Below are 16,121 nucleotides of genomic sequence, written 5' to 3'. Positions count from 1 at the left end.
TTTTTTAAAAAAATCAAAGGTTTGGATTTGCACATATAAATAATGCTAAGTAGCATTCAGAAGTATCAGCACAAAAAGAAAGATCTTCCAAATTAAAAACCACAGAAAATAGCAAACTGCTTTGGTCTGTAAGCAAAAACAAAAACAAAAAAAAACACCCCAGATTTTATTTCCTGTTTCTTCTTATAGACTTCTTTTGCCTATTGTTTGAAAACAGGTGTAATTAGACTAACAGTTACTTTCCATTTTACAAAGCAGAGACAGCTGGATTTTGTATCCTGGAGCTGTTGCAACTCAGGAAGGCAACACTGAATGATTACAATCAGATGAGCTCCCAACAAATGCCAAACTTGAACACTGACTTCCAAAACATTATTTTATTACATGAATGAAATGAAAATGAATGGAAGGAGAGAAAAAAACCAACCAAACAAACCCAAAACATTTTGCAGGTAAAAAAAATCTGAATAACCTTGCTATGTTGGCATGCATACCCACCCTTCAGTTTGTGAGAGAGAGATGAAATAGCAGAGGCAGGCCCAGCTACATCACTAGTTTTGTAAATACGCTCACGAGAAGCAAGGCAGCAGGATGGAGTTTCTACAGTGGAAAACAGTTGCACAGAAGCAGCACAGATTCAATGGAAAAGCAGCAAAGATAAAAACAAGCATTTCAAATGATATGCATCTTCTTTTTTATGTATTCTGAATTCAGTGTTTAGATTCCTACATTAGTTTTAAATGATAGACAGTTTGTAGTAGAATGTAGTAGATCAGCTTCCTTGATCTAAAAATGCTGCAATTCCAATATTCGTTTCTAGGCTATAAAAATGTAATATATGGGGGCTAGCCAATGAAATTTATGGATTATCATAAACATCAGCAGTGTCTAGTTTAAACTGAACTTGGATTTGAAATGTAAACATTTCATCTGTAAATTTAGAAATTAATTATTTATAGCTTCAATATAGCCTTCTGGATGATAAATTTACACATTCTTTCATGGAAGTTAGAGAACATCTAATTATTTGTGTTGGAGCCTTGTTAATCACTGTAACGGATGAAAAAAAACCATATTAAACACATCAAAACTCTCCATTTTCAAAAGAGGTTGCATCTCAATAATGTAATATTTTGATGAACTTCACTTATGTAATGAGTTCCTCAATACAAGAGACATAACTAGCAGTAGATGAGTGTCAACACTACATGAAAAAAAAACAACTATCAGCTTTTGAAATAATTTTGACTGAACAAAAATTGTTCAATGACTATCAATGACTTCAGTAAAGTCTACTGACACCAATTCTGTTAGAAGTACAGCTCTACAAAAATGAAACTTGGAGAAAAATAATAAGGACTTTTTGTTTCAGTCTATAATTTTATTTTTTTCTATCTTTTCCTGGTTTTAATTCTAATTCTAATGTCTATTCCCTTCTTTGGAATAAAAAGAAAAGTAAAATTCTTACTGAAGTAATAATTGTAAAGAGAATGTGTATGTCAGAAGACACTCTGTTTTAGATATACCCTTTTGTACAAATGGAGTAAGGTAGTTGTATTGAAAGTAAATAATTTCAATTCCTACACTATTGAAGACATCTTTTTGTTCTGGTAATACATTTACTAATTTGTACACATCAACTTACTAAGACTGCTATCTTATGCAACAAGCTATGGTTCTAGAAACTCTACATGGAGAAGGTGTTCATACATTTGAAGTAGAAATAAAATTATATTTAAAAAGAAACTAATCCTTAATTTCTCAACACTGTATTAACACAGATTTAACACTATTATTACCTACTTTTGATACCTACAAATGATTTGGAGAGATCCAATAATAACTATGTAGCTTCTGAGTAACAGGATGTCACTCTGTCAATTTTTAAAGATGAAAAGAAAACAAACATTAGGAGCACAAAACAGCAGTAGCAGAAAACCTAAAAATGTCAATTTGATACACTAGCATCCCACTAAATAAAGGAAAACCTTTACTAAATCCACTTTCATGAATGCACATTTATACTCCATTCTTTCACTCTGTGTCTGAGAATACTTACATTTATTATGTTGTGATCTAGAGCTGAATGATGCATTACTACTATGAAATCATTTCAAGGGGATGGTGGGTCCAAGAGTATGACAATCTCTGTATATCCAGGATAACTGGACAGCCTCAAGGACCAACATTTTGATTAGGACTCCCTCTTTCTGAAACAACCTCAAAGACTACAAAGACTTGAAATACAAGGCAGGCAAGGCATGTTCATGAGCCATTTGAATGTGACAGTGTGCTTTAGTCACTGCTCTTTCCTTCAACATGGAAATAGCTCCAGCTTGAAAAGCTACCCAATATGGAGACATAAGAAGCAATTCAACTTCCACGGCAGGATTCAGTCTTTTAACAGCTGTGCCTACTTCCTCTGAGGAAACCTAGGAAGCAAGACATACGACTAACTAGCTCATGTGAGTCTTCTTTAAACAAACTCTGTAACAATCACGTAAAATGTCACTGGAAAATGGAGGTAAGTTCATGTTTCTTCTGAAATGCCACTGCTTTTCTGCATCACGATGAAGGAAAGCACTGATCTGCCTTTGCTCTGCTGCCTAAACAATGGGTATCTCTTAAAAACAATGTTTTCTTTGTTCACTCACTTTTACTGACATGGAAACTACAATACAGCTGAATTTCCTCAAGCACTGCAATCAATGTATCTTTTTTCACCACCTGAAAATGCCAAACATCATACTGACAAGTAGGACTAGGACTTTTTTTTAGACATTATTTTTCCATGAATTAAAGAACGCACTGAAGTAAAAAAAAAAAGCTTGAATATTAATAAAGAAAAAGTTATTTACTATGGTTAAAGTAGGGGTATGAGTGAATGAATTAAAGCAAAAGCTAACATATGGTACCATGAGAAAAATATGAACAATATTCTTTATCACTGGTGGGGTTTGAAACAAAAACACTTGAGCCACCTAAGTTTATTAACTGAAAGAAGCATTCCTGTGCTAGAAAGGTAGATAAGAAAAAGAATTCTATGCTTTTCTAATTTGTAACTACAACTTTTGAAGATGTGATATGAGGAAATTAGTTCTAAAAAAGCACCTGACAATTCATACTCTTCCTCCAACCTTTACCATACACCAGCCCTTCAAGGATGGTTTTGGATTGACCTGGCCAAATGCATGTTTCATATGTATTCTTGCCTATAGAACCTGAAAAGTCTAGGTTATGAGACCATTTAATTTAGCCCAAATTTTCAAGAATGATGCCTTGGTAATGTGCAGTATCTGAAAAAACAATTAGACGAGTTGTCGTTGGTTTAACTGATGATTAAGTCACACACAGAGGAGATCAGCATTCCTGGTTGAAAAGATTCTCTCCATTTATTGAAACACTAGCAAGAGGCACATGTTATGTGCCCCACATGTGTGCTAGTCTTTTGTGCCCGCTCTACAATTCTAGAAAATGCTGAGAGAAGCACCATGGTTCTAAATCACCGTCACCTAGACGGGAAGGGAACAAAACCAAAAACAAACTGATCGCACAATACTGAAGGGATGCATCAAGGAACTCCTGACAAGAATGGCAGGAGCTGCATAAATGGCTGGACTGCAGCTCTGCAGCATGGACTGGAAAGGAAGCAGCCTGACAGGACACTGTATTGCAGCAGTTCAGCATTGCAGCTTCTGCCTGACCAGGAAGAGTGCCTCAAGCAAGCTGCCAGGGCTGCACTGGGAGATGGTTAACATACCAGAACCCACAGAGGTCCAAAGCTTTTTAGTCCAGAAATCCATTCCTCATTTGCGGTATCAACTCAGGTGTGAGGATACATGGCATAAAGGTCTAACACTGGTGACTGCACTCTCACACTTCCCTCTTTAACTTCAGAACTCAATAGCCAATCATCCAATTCTGGTAACTGATGGTGGACAGCATGCCAAGATCCTGTTACCCACACTTGCCACATCTAAGGAGATTTATGATCTAGCACATATTGCTGAAGGTTGAGAAACAAGATCTTCCATGACTCTCTAGGCTTCCACACTTCCCCTACACTCAGAACTCAAACAGAAATTTGAGTCTTCCACGCTTTTAACAAAGTTCATTGACAAATAAATCAAGCAACCAGTAATAATCTTGTGTCTACAGGAGTCTGCAGTCACAAGCAAATCTGTCACCGATGATCTTACAAGCTTCTCTGAAGCAAGCATAAGCAGGCTGCAGCAATTACAGCCTGTTTGGGTCAAATATCCAAGGAAGAAGTATATATAAACTTGCGACCTTAATGGAAAAAAAAAATCTTGCTAAGGCTCCAAGTCTTGCTAAGGCTTGTACTCCAGGTAGATTTTGCCAGTTTTTCTACCTTTTCTGAACTTCTAATTGCACATAAGACTGACAAAGAATTAAAACAAATGGCAAGAATACCTTAATTTTGTCTCTCCCTATGAAAAAGAAAACAATCTCTAGTATAACTATGTCTGAAAATTAGCAAAGGAATTAAGCAGGACAGAACAATCAGCCCTTCACAGAGCTCTAGCAAATAACACAAAATTGAGTAAAAGTGTTTCCCTCTTTTTTTTCCATAATATCCCTTCTGCAACAAATTCTTTGATGTAACACAGAGCCCTGTTTTTACTTATTTATGACGTGAAAGGAGTAACAGAGACACTTTTTAATTCTTCAAGAATCATATGTCAGGAGGTAAATGTCCCAAACTGTAGTATTTCTGAAAAACAACCCCAAAAACCAGACATTGTGTTGAAGGATAAAAGGTTCCTTCTTTCTTATGTGAATTTGCAAACCAAACCTCAAGGACAGACAAATCTCCCAAAAACCACCTACCTATAAACACCTCTAAGGAAAACTATCATCTGTCACCAGCACAAAGTATGTTTACACCAGATCAAGATTTTTCTTCCTATTATAAAAATCTAAATCAAGGAAGTAATTCTAGAGGGCATTCAGCAGGATCCTAGCTTTCCTCAGAATTATGCTTTCAAACCAAATTTCTCCCCAAGGGTAGAGATATTTCTGAGGAAGAATTGAAAATGTAAATAGCAGACTAAACTATTTAGGCTGACTTGCAATCAATATTGGTATTTAGTATATAACCTCTGCAGACAGGGAAATCTAGGCTGACACAACTTCTTTCAACTAATTAGACTATCATTAGCCTACTTAATATAACAGCATATTGGCTGTAAACATTAATTTTAAAATCTAACTTTATTGCAGGAAGCACTAATGGATGGAGCACATAATTGGAAACTAAAACTAAGCATGTCTAAGGCAATTCAATTGACTTGCTATGGACTCTTAAGATACATTGTTTAATGGATTTAACTTTTAATTAGGCGTTTGGTAACAGGAGGCTAGTAAGTGATTTAGAAATAATGAATTAAAATTGCATACTTAAAATTAGTTTCTGTTACAGCTCTAATATAACTGCACAAAACTATTAAATGAACAAGTATATGGATCTAGTCTTACAGGCATCCCTGACATATGCTGAATTTGGATGAACTTGCAAATGGAAGATGAACAAGTTTGCAAAAGTCTAAGGAAGTTTAAACAGGAAATCTTCTCCCATATTACTCTTAAATTTTGTGAAAACAGAAATAATATTTCTCTCCTTTATGAAAAATTTATATTATCTGCATCAAACCTGACACTGGACAACAAACTGATTAAAAAAAAAGTCCTTGTATCAAATTACAGTCAGTGCACCAGTACACCAGTTCAGGGTGACAATTTTTGCCCTTCTGGAAGGGCAAATAAACAAACTGGTTGAGACCTTATACAAAGCTAAGATCCCAAATTAGACACAGATTTGAAAAAAATTTCTACTATCATAATTTTTTTTATTTGGTAGATCACCAGTGCTCACCTCTCTACCTGATAAAAAAAAAAGGCTTCCATTTGAATTGGATCCTTATGAAAACACAAAACATGGATGTAGCTTACTGAATACAGTTATCTATACATCTTGGACAGAGAAATATATTTAGCAAGATCTTGTTGGGCAGTCAAAAATGATGCTTTTGTTTTTGTACAACATAGGTCTAAATGCTAAAGGACAAATCATCTAGAATTTGAAATAAGACAATTAGGGTTATTTTTGAAGCAAAGCTGAGTAACTGATTTTACCTCTCTGAAGAATAGAAGAAAACCTAAAAGTGATGGGAACTAATAAATATTTGACAAATTCTTAATAAGGGTGTGCTGTTGCCACTGGCAATCAGCTGTTTTAGCTGAGTTTGAAATATTCTGCTTTCGGGATGTCAGTGTAAGTCCAGCAAAACTACAGAAGATGTCTGTCAAAATATTTCTGACAGTCTTTCCTAAAGCAAATTAGAAATCTTACTATTAAAAATCTTATTGTAAAAGCGAAGTAGAAATCTTAATCTAGTTCTCCCATGAAGGACTTCATGGTCAGTTCAATAAGCTGAGCTGGAAAGATGCAGGACTGCATACACACAGACATTGAACTGACTGACAGGGTCCCACAGGAAAGAGCTGAGGCACCTCAGAGAGACAGTTTGTGGGAGACAGGGATAAACTGGTATTCCTGTGACCGGTGCTGTAACTGTTCTGCATGTAAGAGAGAAATCAGTGCAGTATCAGCTATCTGTCATGAATGCTGAGCTTTATGTTTTCATTAATCAAAACAGTTTCCTGGCCTCCCATCAGTAATTAGGTTAGCTGGTATTCACCTCAATGAACAAGCTTTCATTACCATGCCAATCCTATGAGCACCCAACAGAAAAACAAAACATTTCTTATGAGTAGTGCCAAGTTATTCCCACTGTCCAGCTACATCCCTAAAGTTAGGAGCAATGACAAAAATAGAAATATAGCAAGTAAGAAAAGTTAATAGTTATATACTTACTGCAGTGCATTTTTGATGTTAAAAGAATTATCAACGTTTTGTACTATATGAAATATTTACCTTAAGTTACACATACAAATCCAAAATAGAAATATAAAATTTAAATATAAATTTTAATATATAAAAATATAAAAATTAAAGTTGAACAAGTATACTTCTTTGGGAGCATTACCTCACATGCTTCTGAATCATGAAAAACTTAAAAAAACAAAACCAGAAAGGTGCACTGTGTGATGATTAGTAGCTGGTAAGCAACTGAGAACAGCAATGTCAAAGCTGCAGAAAATGGACTGATGAGGCAGGTAAGGCTGACAAACTTACTCTGAAGCTGTGGCTGAGGCTGCTGGAAGGAAAGGGGCTGTCCGAACACAAATGGACTGTGGACAAGGGAAGAGGGAGGTTTTGCAGCTTGATCAAAGATGGAAGGAGCTGGGAGATTTGGCCGTGACTGAATGGAATTCAGTATGGCACTCAGTTGGTCACCTGTAGTGGGCAAAACAGTCAAAACTACAACCTGTTACCTGTCATTCTCCAGAAAGGCAGAGTAAAAAGGTACTCAAAGTTTAAATGATGATACTAGAGAAAGCTCATAAATCTCATTTAGCCACATGCAACTCAGGTTGTGGCTAAACATAAAAATCTCACTCCATGCATGGTAATAAAATTACTATTTTTTTAAGGATCATGGATATTTTACTTTAATTATTTTAAACATTTCAAAATAGAGATTTTTATTTGCCTTGCTAAAAAATGAAGAGCAGGCAAAGAGAAAAAAAAACAGAAATCCCTAGCATTTACAATAATACACACATGCAACAGTACATGCAGAAAAAACATTAGAAAAACTGATGAGAAGGGAAAGCTAACATGTAATTAGGTTTTGGCAAATGTATTTCTGTGCCAACGCTTTGGTAAATATTTGCTCATTTTTGCAAATATTTTAAAAAGTATTCTGTCACGCTGCTTTTTGAGGTCAGATTGAAGGTAATTTAAAAATGCTTAAGTACCACTGAAGAACTGGAACTGGTTTTCTGAAGAACTACCTACATTTGCTGAGAGGCTAACAAAGGCCTTCAACAAACTAGCATGTTAAAAACAAGAGTTTTAATTTCTGAATGCCAATTTTCAAAAAACTCAATGTGAGCATTAGAAATACATGACGCCTCAGTAAGAAGGCCACACCATGTTATAACTTGAAGTATACTTAGTAATATGAGGTAGGAGGCAAAAAAAATTGAGAGAATCTCAGATTTGAACCATCACCAGACAAATCCTAACAATATCACTTTATTCTGCAAATTCCTGTAATTTTGACAGTATTGTAGAAAACCTAGTAAAAAATTTTAGCGGCTAACACAGAATTTACAGCATTTTTTGATTATTATTTATTGTCTTTCTAAGGAATTAGAGAAAGACCAGCAGATATATCATACCCAGTATTACCTAAAAACTCTAAGTTAAATTTATTTTCTTGATATTTTGGGTTAAAAAAATAAGAAGAGAAAAATACCAGAAGATAGCTGGAATACCCTTCTAAGTAATCATCTACAAGAATCAATGAATCAAATTTATTTCACTGTTTTGGAAGTAGCATACCTAAAAACTACTGGGATCTGTACTTCGGCAGCAATCATTCCTACCTTAAAAACCTAGAAGTGATTGAACTACCTGGTCTAAGGGGGTTTGGACCCAGATGATCTCTAAGGTCCCTTCCAACACCGGCCATTCTGTGATTTACATGTCTGACAAACGATTATTCTTAAACGCAATGTGTCTAATTCCTAAAATGAGTAATTATTTTAAAAGGAAGAATATCTGAGAAGACATTGAAAGTCATCTGCCCACAGCAATCAAATATGGAGGTGGGTAGGGCCAATCATGAGGAATATTAAAAACTTGCCTGTAACATAGAAAGCTGGAAGAGAGAAGACACAGCTAAATCAGATTATTTGTGGAAGGCAAGTCTTCTTTCTTGCAGGCAATCCTGTAAACCTAAAATTAGCAGTTTTACAGTAGGAAACTGTTACCTACTGTAAAACTGCACACCTATTATGGGGATCTCTACATTTCATCAGTCATTTTGAAACACTCTTGGATGGGACTGAATTTTTATCAGAACTAGGGCATTCCTGTAGAAACACTTTTAACAAATAAGCCCCTCCAAAAGAAATGCTTCTTTCAGAAATTCCCCTAAAAGAATTTCCTGTGCCTCCGATTTTTTATTTTGCACAAAACTCAAAGCTTCTTAGACCTGAGAATACAGAAAGACTGCATATAAAGTTAAGGTACAGCTGAAGAATTCTCTTTTTGGGAAAGTAAGACCATTATTCTTTCAATGTAGTTGCCCACAGCTCTCCACCCTTGGGCAATTCAGAAGGAAACACAGTAGGAAGACTGAATGACGTCAGGTAGCTGAGTTGTTCATTCACACTAAATATCACAGCTTGAGGGTATGTTGAGAAAACAATGCATACAAAACAGAATGGAATTCAATGCCAGGACTAGCTTCCAAACATTTTGTAGCTGTATTATCCCAAAACACCTTAGAAACTGCTTAAGATATAGTAAAAAGTAAATCACAATGTCTTCAGAAATCAGGATGCCAGTTAACATAGTATATTCAGCTCTAGGATTTTATCTTTGGACAATGTAGAAGAAAAAAACTGTTGTCTTAATACGTTTCTGCAGAAAAAAGAACAGATAATATTTCTGCACTATTACACAATTGACATTGAGACACAAGCTGCAATACTGCCTCACATCTTAGACACTTCCACTTTTGTGATTCCACCATTACTCTGAAATGTGTATGGATGAACTGGGAAAAGAACATTTAAAGGCCCTATAAAACAAAATGAAAATGCTTCAACTTATCCAGCCTTGGTCCAAAAAAGAGGGTTTTCTATAACAATGCATGCACAAGTATGAACCACTCTCTACACAGTAAACCACTGTAAAAAACTACTTCATGCTGTAGCATTTACAGACTAAACTATTTAGGAATAATTATTTTCCTACTCTTCTCTCCTTTAAAGTAAATTTTAGGTTATTTTATTTTGGATACCATAAAGAAATATATGCTGGTGCTAGAAACCACACAGCACACCTTAGGCTCCTATCTGTAGTGACACAGACTATGGTGATATAAGACTACAATAGACCTCCATGTTTCAGAAATATTTCTCAAGAACCTCTGCCTCAAGGCAAGTCCCTTCTGTATTATTAAATCTGCCAGAACTAACCAAGAAATGAACAGAAGGCATGCAGATTGAGTTTATTTTGATGGCATTTATATATGTGCCAGCAAAATAAACCATGATGAAAAGAAACAATTATTTTATATGAGCAAAGGAAGTAGGTTTTATTTATTTCCCAGCAGTTGTAACTGGTATCCATATGACTGAAAGGAAACTTCAGTTTTACAACTTCTTTTTTTAATTTCACAGCAAATTTTAAATGGCACGTTTTATCTTGTCAATCCATTAAAGGCATTTAAAATTGTCAAGATATATCATAAATGTTTCTGGAATTCTAAAAACATGTGCTACCTAAATCAAATAGTTTTCTAATCTTGTTTTACATGTATTTTTCATTTCAGCATTCCAGTTTTGTGCCTACCACTGCAGAAATTCACAACTAAGTTCCAAATCTTCGTTGATCCTTTTTATACAGAATACTTAGACTGAGTAAAAGTAAAGCAGAGAACAAAGCAGTTTTAACACTTTGCAATTCATTATACTACTGCTTTGGAGAGGACCTGTGGTGCTAACAAAGAAAATGAGTAATAAAATAAAAGCAAAGATATAGTTTTTTAAAAATATAAGTGTAAAAACATACCTTTGTTATTTCCAAGGCCATAATCAAACCCTTGTCCATTACTACAGCTTGTCCCCTTACTGAAAGCTTGTATTGAAAAAGGACTTGGGGGAGGAGTCTGCACATTCTGATCTAGAAGGACTTGCTCTGTAAAAAAACCACATCACTTCGGAGTTAGACCTCTTAGTAACAGATTTACATTAGAAAGATGAGTCACAGAGCAAGAGAGTGATATTAGTTTCCACCGATAGCACTCTTCCTCTCAACTAAATTCTCTCAAAAAAACCCCACATCTGTTCTTCAGTACTCGTGCTCTAAAAATATGAAGACAGAGGACTTAATACCATGCAGACTGTTTTTTGTTTGACTGAGTTGTTGCCAGCTATGCCATTATTTGACACTTTTTTTTTTCCAGTAATATCATTCGGCAACTGTTAAAATCCCTTTGACAAAGCAAGGTGAAGAAAGGGTAGTTTTCAGAGTGGTGGACTCAGAGCCAATAAACCTTTAATTGTGGCTACCCTGATAGTCATGGGAGACAAGATTTTTTTCCTGACAGATTCATTTGTATCTGTAAATGAGTACTATAACTTTGCTTTCTATATGACACTAAAGCAACCTCCAATCCAAACTAACCTGGAGTATTTCATAACATTCAAAACTACAGTAGAATTAAAATAAATGAGACAGAATTGACTCTTTAGATTTACAGAGAAATTACTGCCTTAATGCAGTCAAGAATACCATTCCAAATGACAATATATAAGAAAGCATTCAGAAGAAATATCCCAAATGCAGGTTTGAAAGTGTGAGCTGGCACCTCGAAAAAATTTTCTTTCTTGTCAATGCACTAAAATTAACATGGATTAAATAAAAAACCAAATCAACTCCTCAAAGTAATTTTAAAAAAACTGCACTTCAGGACGAAACTGCATTTCAGAGCACAAACTTTACATAACATATTCAAGTTAAAAACAAATTTCTAGAGAAAAAGCTGGGAATTGAAATTCAGTTTATAAAAGAAAGGGTCTAGAATGTTTTCAATCAGAGGCTACTCTAGATCTTGCTGTAGTATTTTAACTGGATACAGACCTATCTATTCAGAGTTTTGCCTTGCCTCTGACAGAAATCCTATCTCATTATGAAAATTTAATGACAATTTTATTAAATAATGAAAATATGAATGTAATGGGAAAGACAGTGCTATTAACAGATTAAAAAGTAGACATTTGGAAATCTAGCTAGAGCTCCTGCAGATCCTTATTATTTCTCTCTAGCAAAACCATTGAAACTGAAGATAAATTATTTCTAAATAATTTCATGGCAAATAAAAGCCATCAGTTTAAAATAATCTTCATGGCTCAAGTGCATTAAGTTTTACATGCCACTGAGGTGGACTAGCAACCTAGAACAGGTTGAAAAAACCCAGTAACTGCAGTGCTAACTGCTTAAATTGCTTTAGCTAGATGCACAAGAGACATCCATCTTCACTCTACCTGTAAAAAAAAACTCATCTAAAGAAAGATTAAAAACTGGTATATTGAGGCACAGAATTTGAATTAGAAAGTTTCTAAGATGGCAATTCTATGAGCTGTATTGCAGAAATCCTACTACAGAGTTTTGTCCTCAAAGCCTGAAGTTGCATTTCTTTTTCTGTGAGAGCAATTCAAAGATGTCCTTCAATAACAGTGCATGAGGATCAAGAATCTGAAGACACACTGTCAAACAAGGGTCTTGTTTTAAGTCTTCCTGATTAGTGAATTCTTTCTTAGAGTACACATACACTTTGGGAAATTTAAGACAATATAAAATGATAGGTCATTTACTGAAGATGAAAAGACTACTTAAAAATGCAAAATACTGTCAAGTTACTGAAATGTATTTCTCAAAGTGAGTACTCTGGAATGTCAATTTTCGCATACTGCTTAATTTATTAATTTCAGAGAAATTATTTTCTACTGGAAAAGCAAACAATCCTGTATAAAACCAGAAAATAATGAATTTATCAACCCTATTAAGAATACATGTGCTTTCAACAATTCACAATTATTTAGTTTCTGGAATCTACTTGGGCTCTTTGAGTACCTGAGAACTTGACGTTATCAGATACCACTAAAAATAGAAAAGCTATGACTTCTAAAGAAGTGTTTGAAGTATTATGTAAACATTCATTTATTTAATGAAAAACTCTTCATCATTTCCCTTCTTTGCAGAAGGTTTGACGCCTGAAAGTCAAGCTGCAACAGTGTACAGAAAATACTTATGTATTAGCAAGAACTTGCTTTGTTCTAATACAGTAAAGTGATGACAATTGCTAGAGTATCCATGTGTGAAATGAATTTCATCAAATGTCAAAACCAGAAAAATGGCAAAACGTCTGTTAAAATGAACAAATAAGAGGCTGATAATAAGTGTGACCTGAAAAGAGAAGCAGGATATGACTGCTAAGGTCAAACATTTTCATAAAGACACCTTTTGGAAAACTGATGCATAAAAATTAACCCCAGAGCTAAAAAGAAACAGATGGTTAAAATTATTGTCCATAACCATAACTGATACAGAAGAAATCATACACAAATATTAACTGGTTTTTTTTTTAAATCATTTAAGAATGCTTATAAAGAATTTTTAAGTCCAACTGTCCAACATAACTCAAATGAAAATGCATAAGTAAATGTTATACCTCTTCAAAACTCAGATCCTTCTTTATTTCTCCTGTTTGGATTGCTTATTTTTTACTAAGTTAATTTAAAAAAATAAAACAACCACTTGCCATCTTCATGTCGGAGGTACTGGTTTCCACCTCTGTCTCTAGCTAATGACCAGGCCTCGCCTTCATCACTTTCACAGAACTCTACCATGCTGTTCTTATCCATTTGCACCCACGTACCTTCTGAATTAGTCACCTGATGCACACACATAAAAAAGCAAAATTTATTGACTTCTCAAATAATTCAGTAACATGATTCAGCAACTACTTACAGTATCTGGAAAATGCATTAAACTTCAATCTCTCTATTACAAAGTAAATGTTAAAAAAAAAGTTTCTTAAATTAAGGCCACAGGCTGAGGCAGACTGAAGTACCAAATCTATTTATGGTACATTTACATTTAAGAGTAATTCCAAAAATTTTTGACCCATTTATGTTCAGAAGAAGCAAAACACCAATACCACAACTTCAGAAAATCCACATAAGCCTAAATAAAAACTTGAGGGAAATAGTCACCAAGATATTCCTTCTAATTGATGGTGGCAACAGGAGCATTATAATACCAAGATATACACGAAAGGTTTTTAAGAGTATTAATTTTGTTCCTGATATTATGTTTAGGAAATAGCATGACACACTTCATCCTTAAGCCCTTCTTAACCATAGAACACCACAACCAGACAACCCAGAACAGTAACAATAGTTCAGCAACTAAACAAATTAATAAAATCTGTACAGAGACACAGGCATTTGTTAAATGGTTAGGTCCTAGGAAAACATTTTGTCAATGAAACAGAATTCTTTCAAAGAATAGGACAAAGAAGTAAGTAGATCAAGAAACACAATTTTGTAAGGAATACCGTAACAGAAATACATCAGCAAGCACACAACTGCAGTGCAATTTTAACATTATTCCAATCAATGCAAAAAGGCAGAAGACACAATTGCATTAGTACTTATAATATAAACCAAGTTCAGTGCTAATATTTATCATGAGGAGGGGAAAAGCAAACCTGTAGAGAGGCAGATTCTTTTGTTGCGGTTACTACTGTTATATACTGGTATCTATGAAGACATGAACTGAAGCTACAAGGATCCATACCTCGCCCACTGCCTTGACTTTGTTTCCCAGAACTAACATTCCAATTGGGATACCTCTAAGGTTAGGGCAGCTTCTGATGTTGTGACCTGATGGGCCAGTCTTCACTACCTTGTACACTCCAGGTCCACCTCGAAGGAATGGCATGTCTTGTTCTTGCATCACTGCTTCCTGTGGGCAGTGTGAATTTAGGTCTTTGAAAAAATCATCAGCATTAGACCTAGATTCCTGAGAAATTAAAAGAAAAGGGCAGAACAGAGTAAAACCTATTAATATCACCTTTAAACTACTGAGATAAGAAATACTTATTTCAAGACTACAAAAGGTAAATTTCAAAGCTAAAGGAGATCCTAGTTACATTGCTAATTTTAGTGTGCAGTGATGAACAACTAACTACTACTAAATTGCACATTAATTGAATTACTTCTGACATTACTTTTAAAGCAAAAGTGGTATAAATGTAACCATTTATATAAAAATAATAGCTCATATCTAACATAAGATACAAACCATTTAATCCAACTGCTTTCACTAAACCTTCACTATCAGTGACATTTGTCAGGATTCACATTCATTAATCCTGCTCGATTTGTGAAATTTTGTTAAAGTCTGGGGCTATGGAAAGGGAATTTCAACATCATCTCTCCATACAACATGGTTCTTAATTTGATGTCACATTTAGAATATATTGTTAATCTAGAGTCGAGGCACAATTATGACAAAGAGGAACACCAATACCATAGACTTTTAAAGGCACATGTAAGTAATAGTGTATACTTATTGTTTCCACAATGACAATAAAAAAGGGTCTGCAAATTAATTTCACCCTGTACTATTTGCTGATGAAATATATATCCAAACCTGAAGTAAGAAAACACTTTGAATTTCTTACCAAAAAAAGTGGTAGTTACTAAAAGAAGAAAAAAATAGCATAGATTTTTCATCCAGCAACAGCTTAACTGAAAGTCTTTTGTATGAAAAAATATGAGGGATGGCAGTAACAAATGTGAATTTATTTCAGAAGAAAGCAAGTAAGAAGCAGGAGCAAGTTCTGTTATACTGAAAGTCATAGGTGCTTTTAAAGGAACATCTGAAAGTTACAAACTACATAATGTCCTACTGGATGAAGCCAGAGGTTCACCTCATTCAGCAACAGGAGATGCTCTTTAGAAGCAGCACAAAAATCTTTACTAGTGGTCTGTCCATTAGATACCAAGAGCATTTAAAACCTTTTTATTAGGGTTTTTACAGGGTGTATTCTATTTTCTTTAGTGTTTGTTTATTAATCTGAGTTCTCTAAATTTAATTTCTTCTGAATATGCTAATGCTTTCTGCCTTGACAATCTCCCATAAAAACATCTTTGAAGAGTTCACTTCCTGCTATGACAAAGAATACTTTTTTTCTGTCAGGTTTAAATGAAACTTCTGGTTACATTATTTACTTTTAAATGAATGTAATTTCCTCTGATCTCTTTAATTATCATGTTTTCAGCTTTTTTTGGTTTGGAAGTCTGTGCACTGTGTCCAGACTAATATAGCAGTTTTTTCAAGAAGCCTTTATACAAAAACAATACTGTTATGTAAATATTACAAAGCA

At 34.6% G+C, this 16,121-nt stretch overlaps 1 protein-coding gene across 1 annotated transcript in view; it reads right to left on the bottom strand.

Moving 5' to 3' along the window:
* The window catches only part of MYCBP2 (MYC binding protein 2), a gene marked incomplete at its 5' end in the record, with an annotated part of 167,550 nt that overhangs the window by 31,797 nt on the left and 119,632 nt on the right, over positions 1 to 16,121 (bottom strand). The window contains 3 exons of the mRNA XM_083884892.1: positions 10,736 to 10,861; positions 13,488 to 13,620; positions 14,528 to 14,752. Coding sequence (XP_083741018.1) covers positions 10,736 to 10,861; positions 13,488 to 13,620; positions 14,528 to 14,752 — 484 coding nt within the window. The remainder of the gene's footprint in view (positions 1 to 10,735; positions 10,862 to 13,487; positions 13,621 to 14,527; positions 14,753 to 16,121) is intronic.

Source organism: Zosterops lateralis (genome assembly GCF_965231275.1).
Source record: "Zosterops lateralis genome assembly, chromosome: 2".
Classification (NCBI taxonomy): domain Eukaryota; kingdom Metazoa; phylum Chordata; class Aves; order Passeriformes; family Zosteropidae; genus Zosterops; species Zosterops lateralis.
The sequence above is the reverse complement of the archived record's forward strand: the minus strand, read 5'-3'. Positions and strand labels throughout refer to the sequence as shown.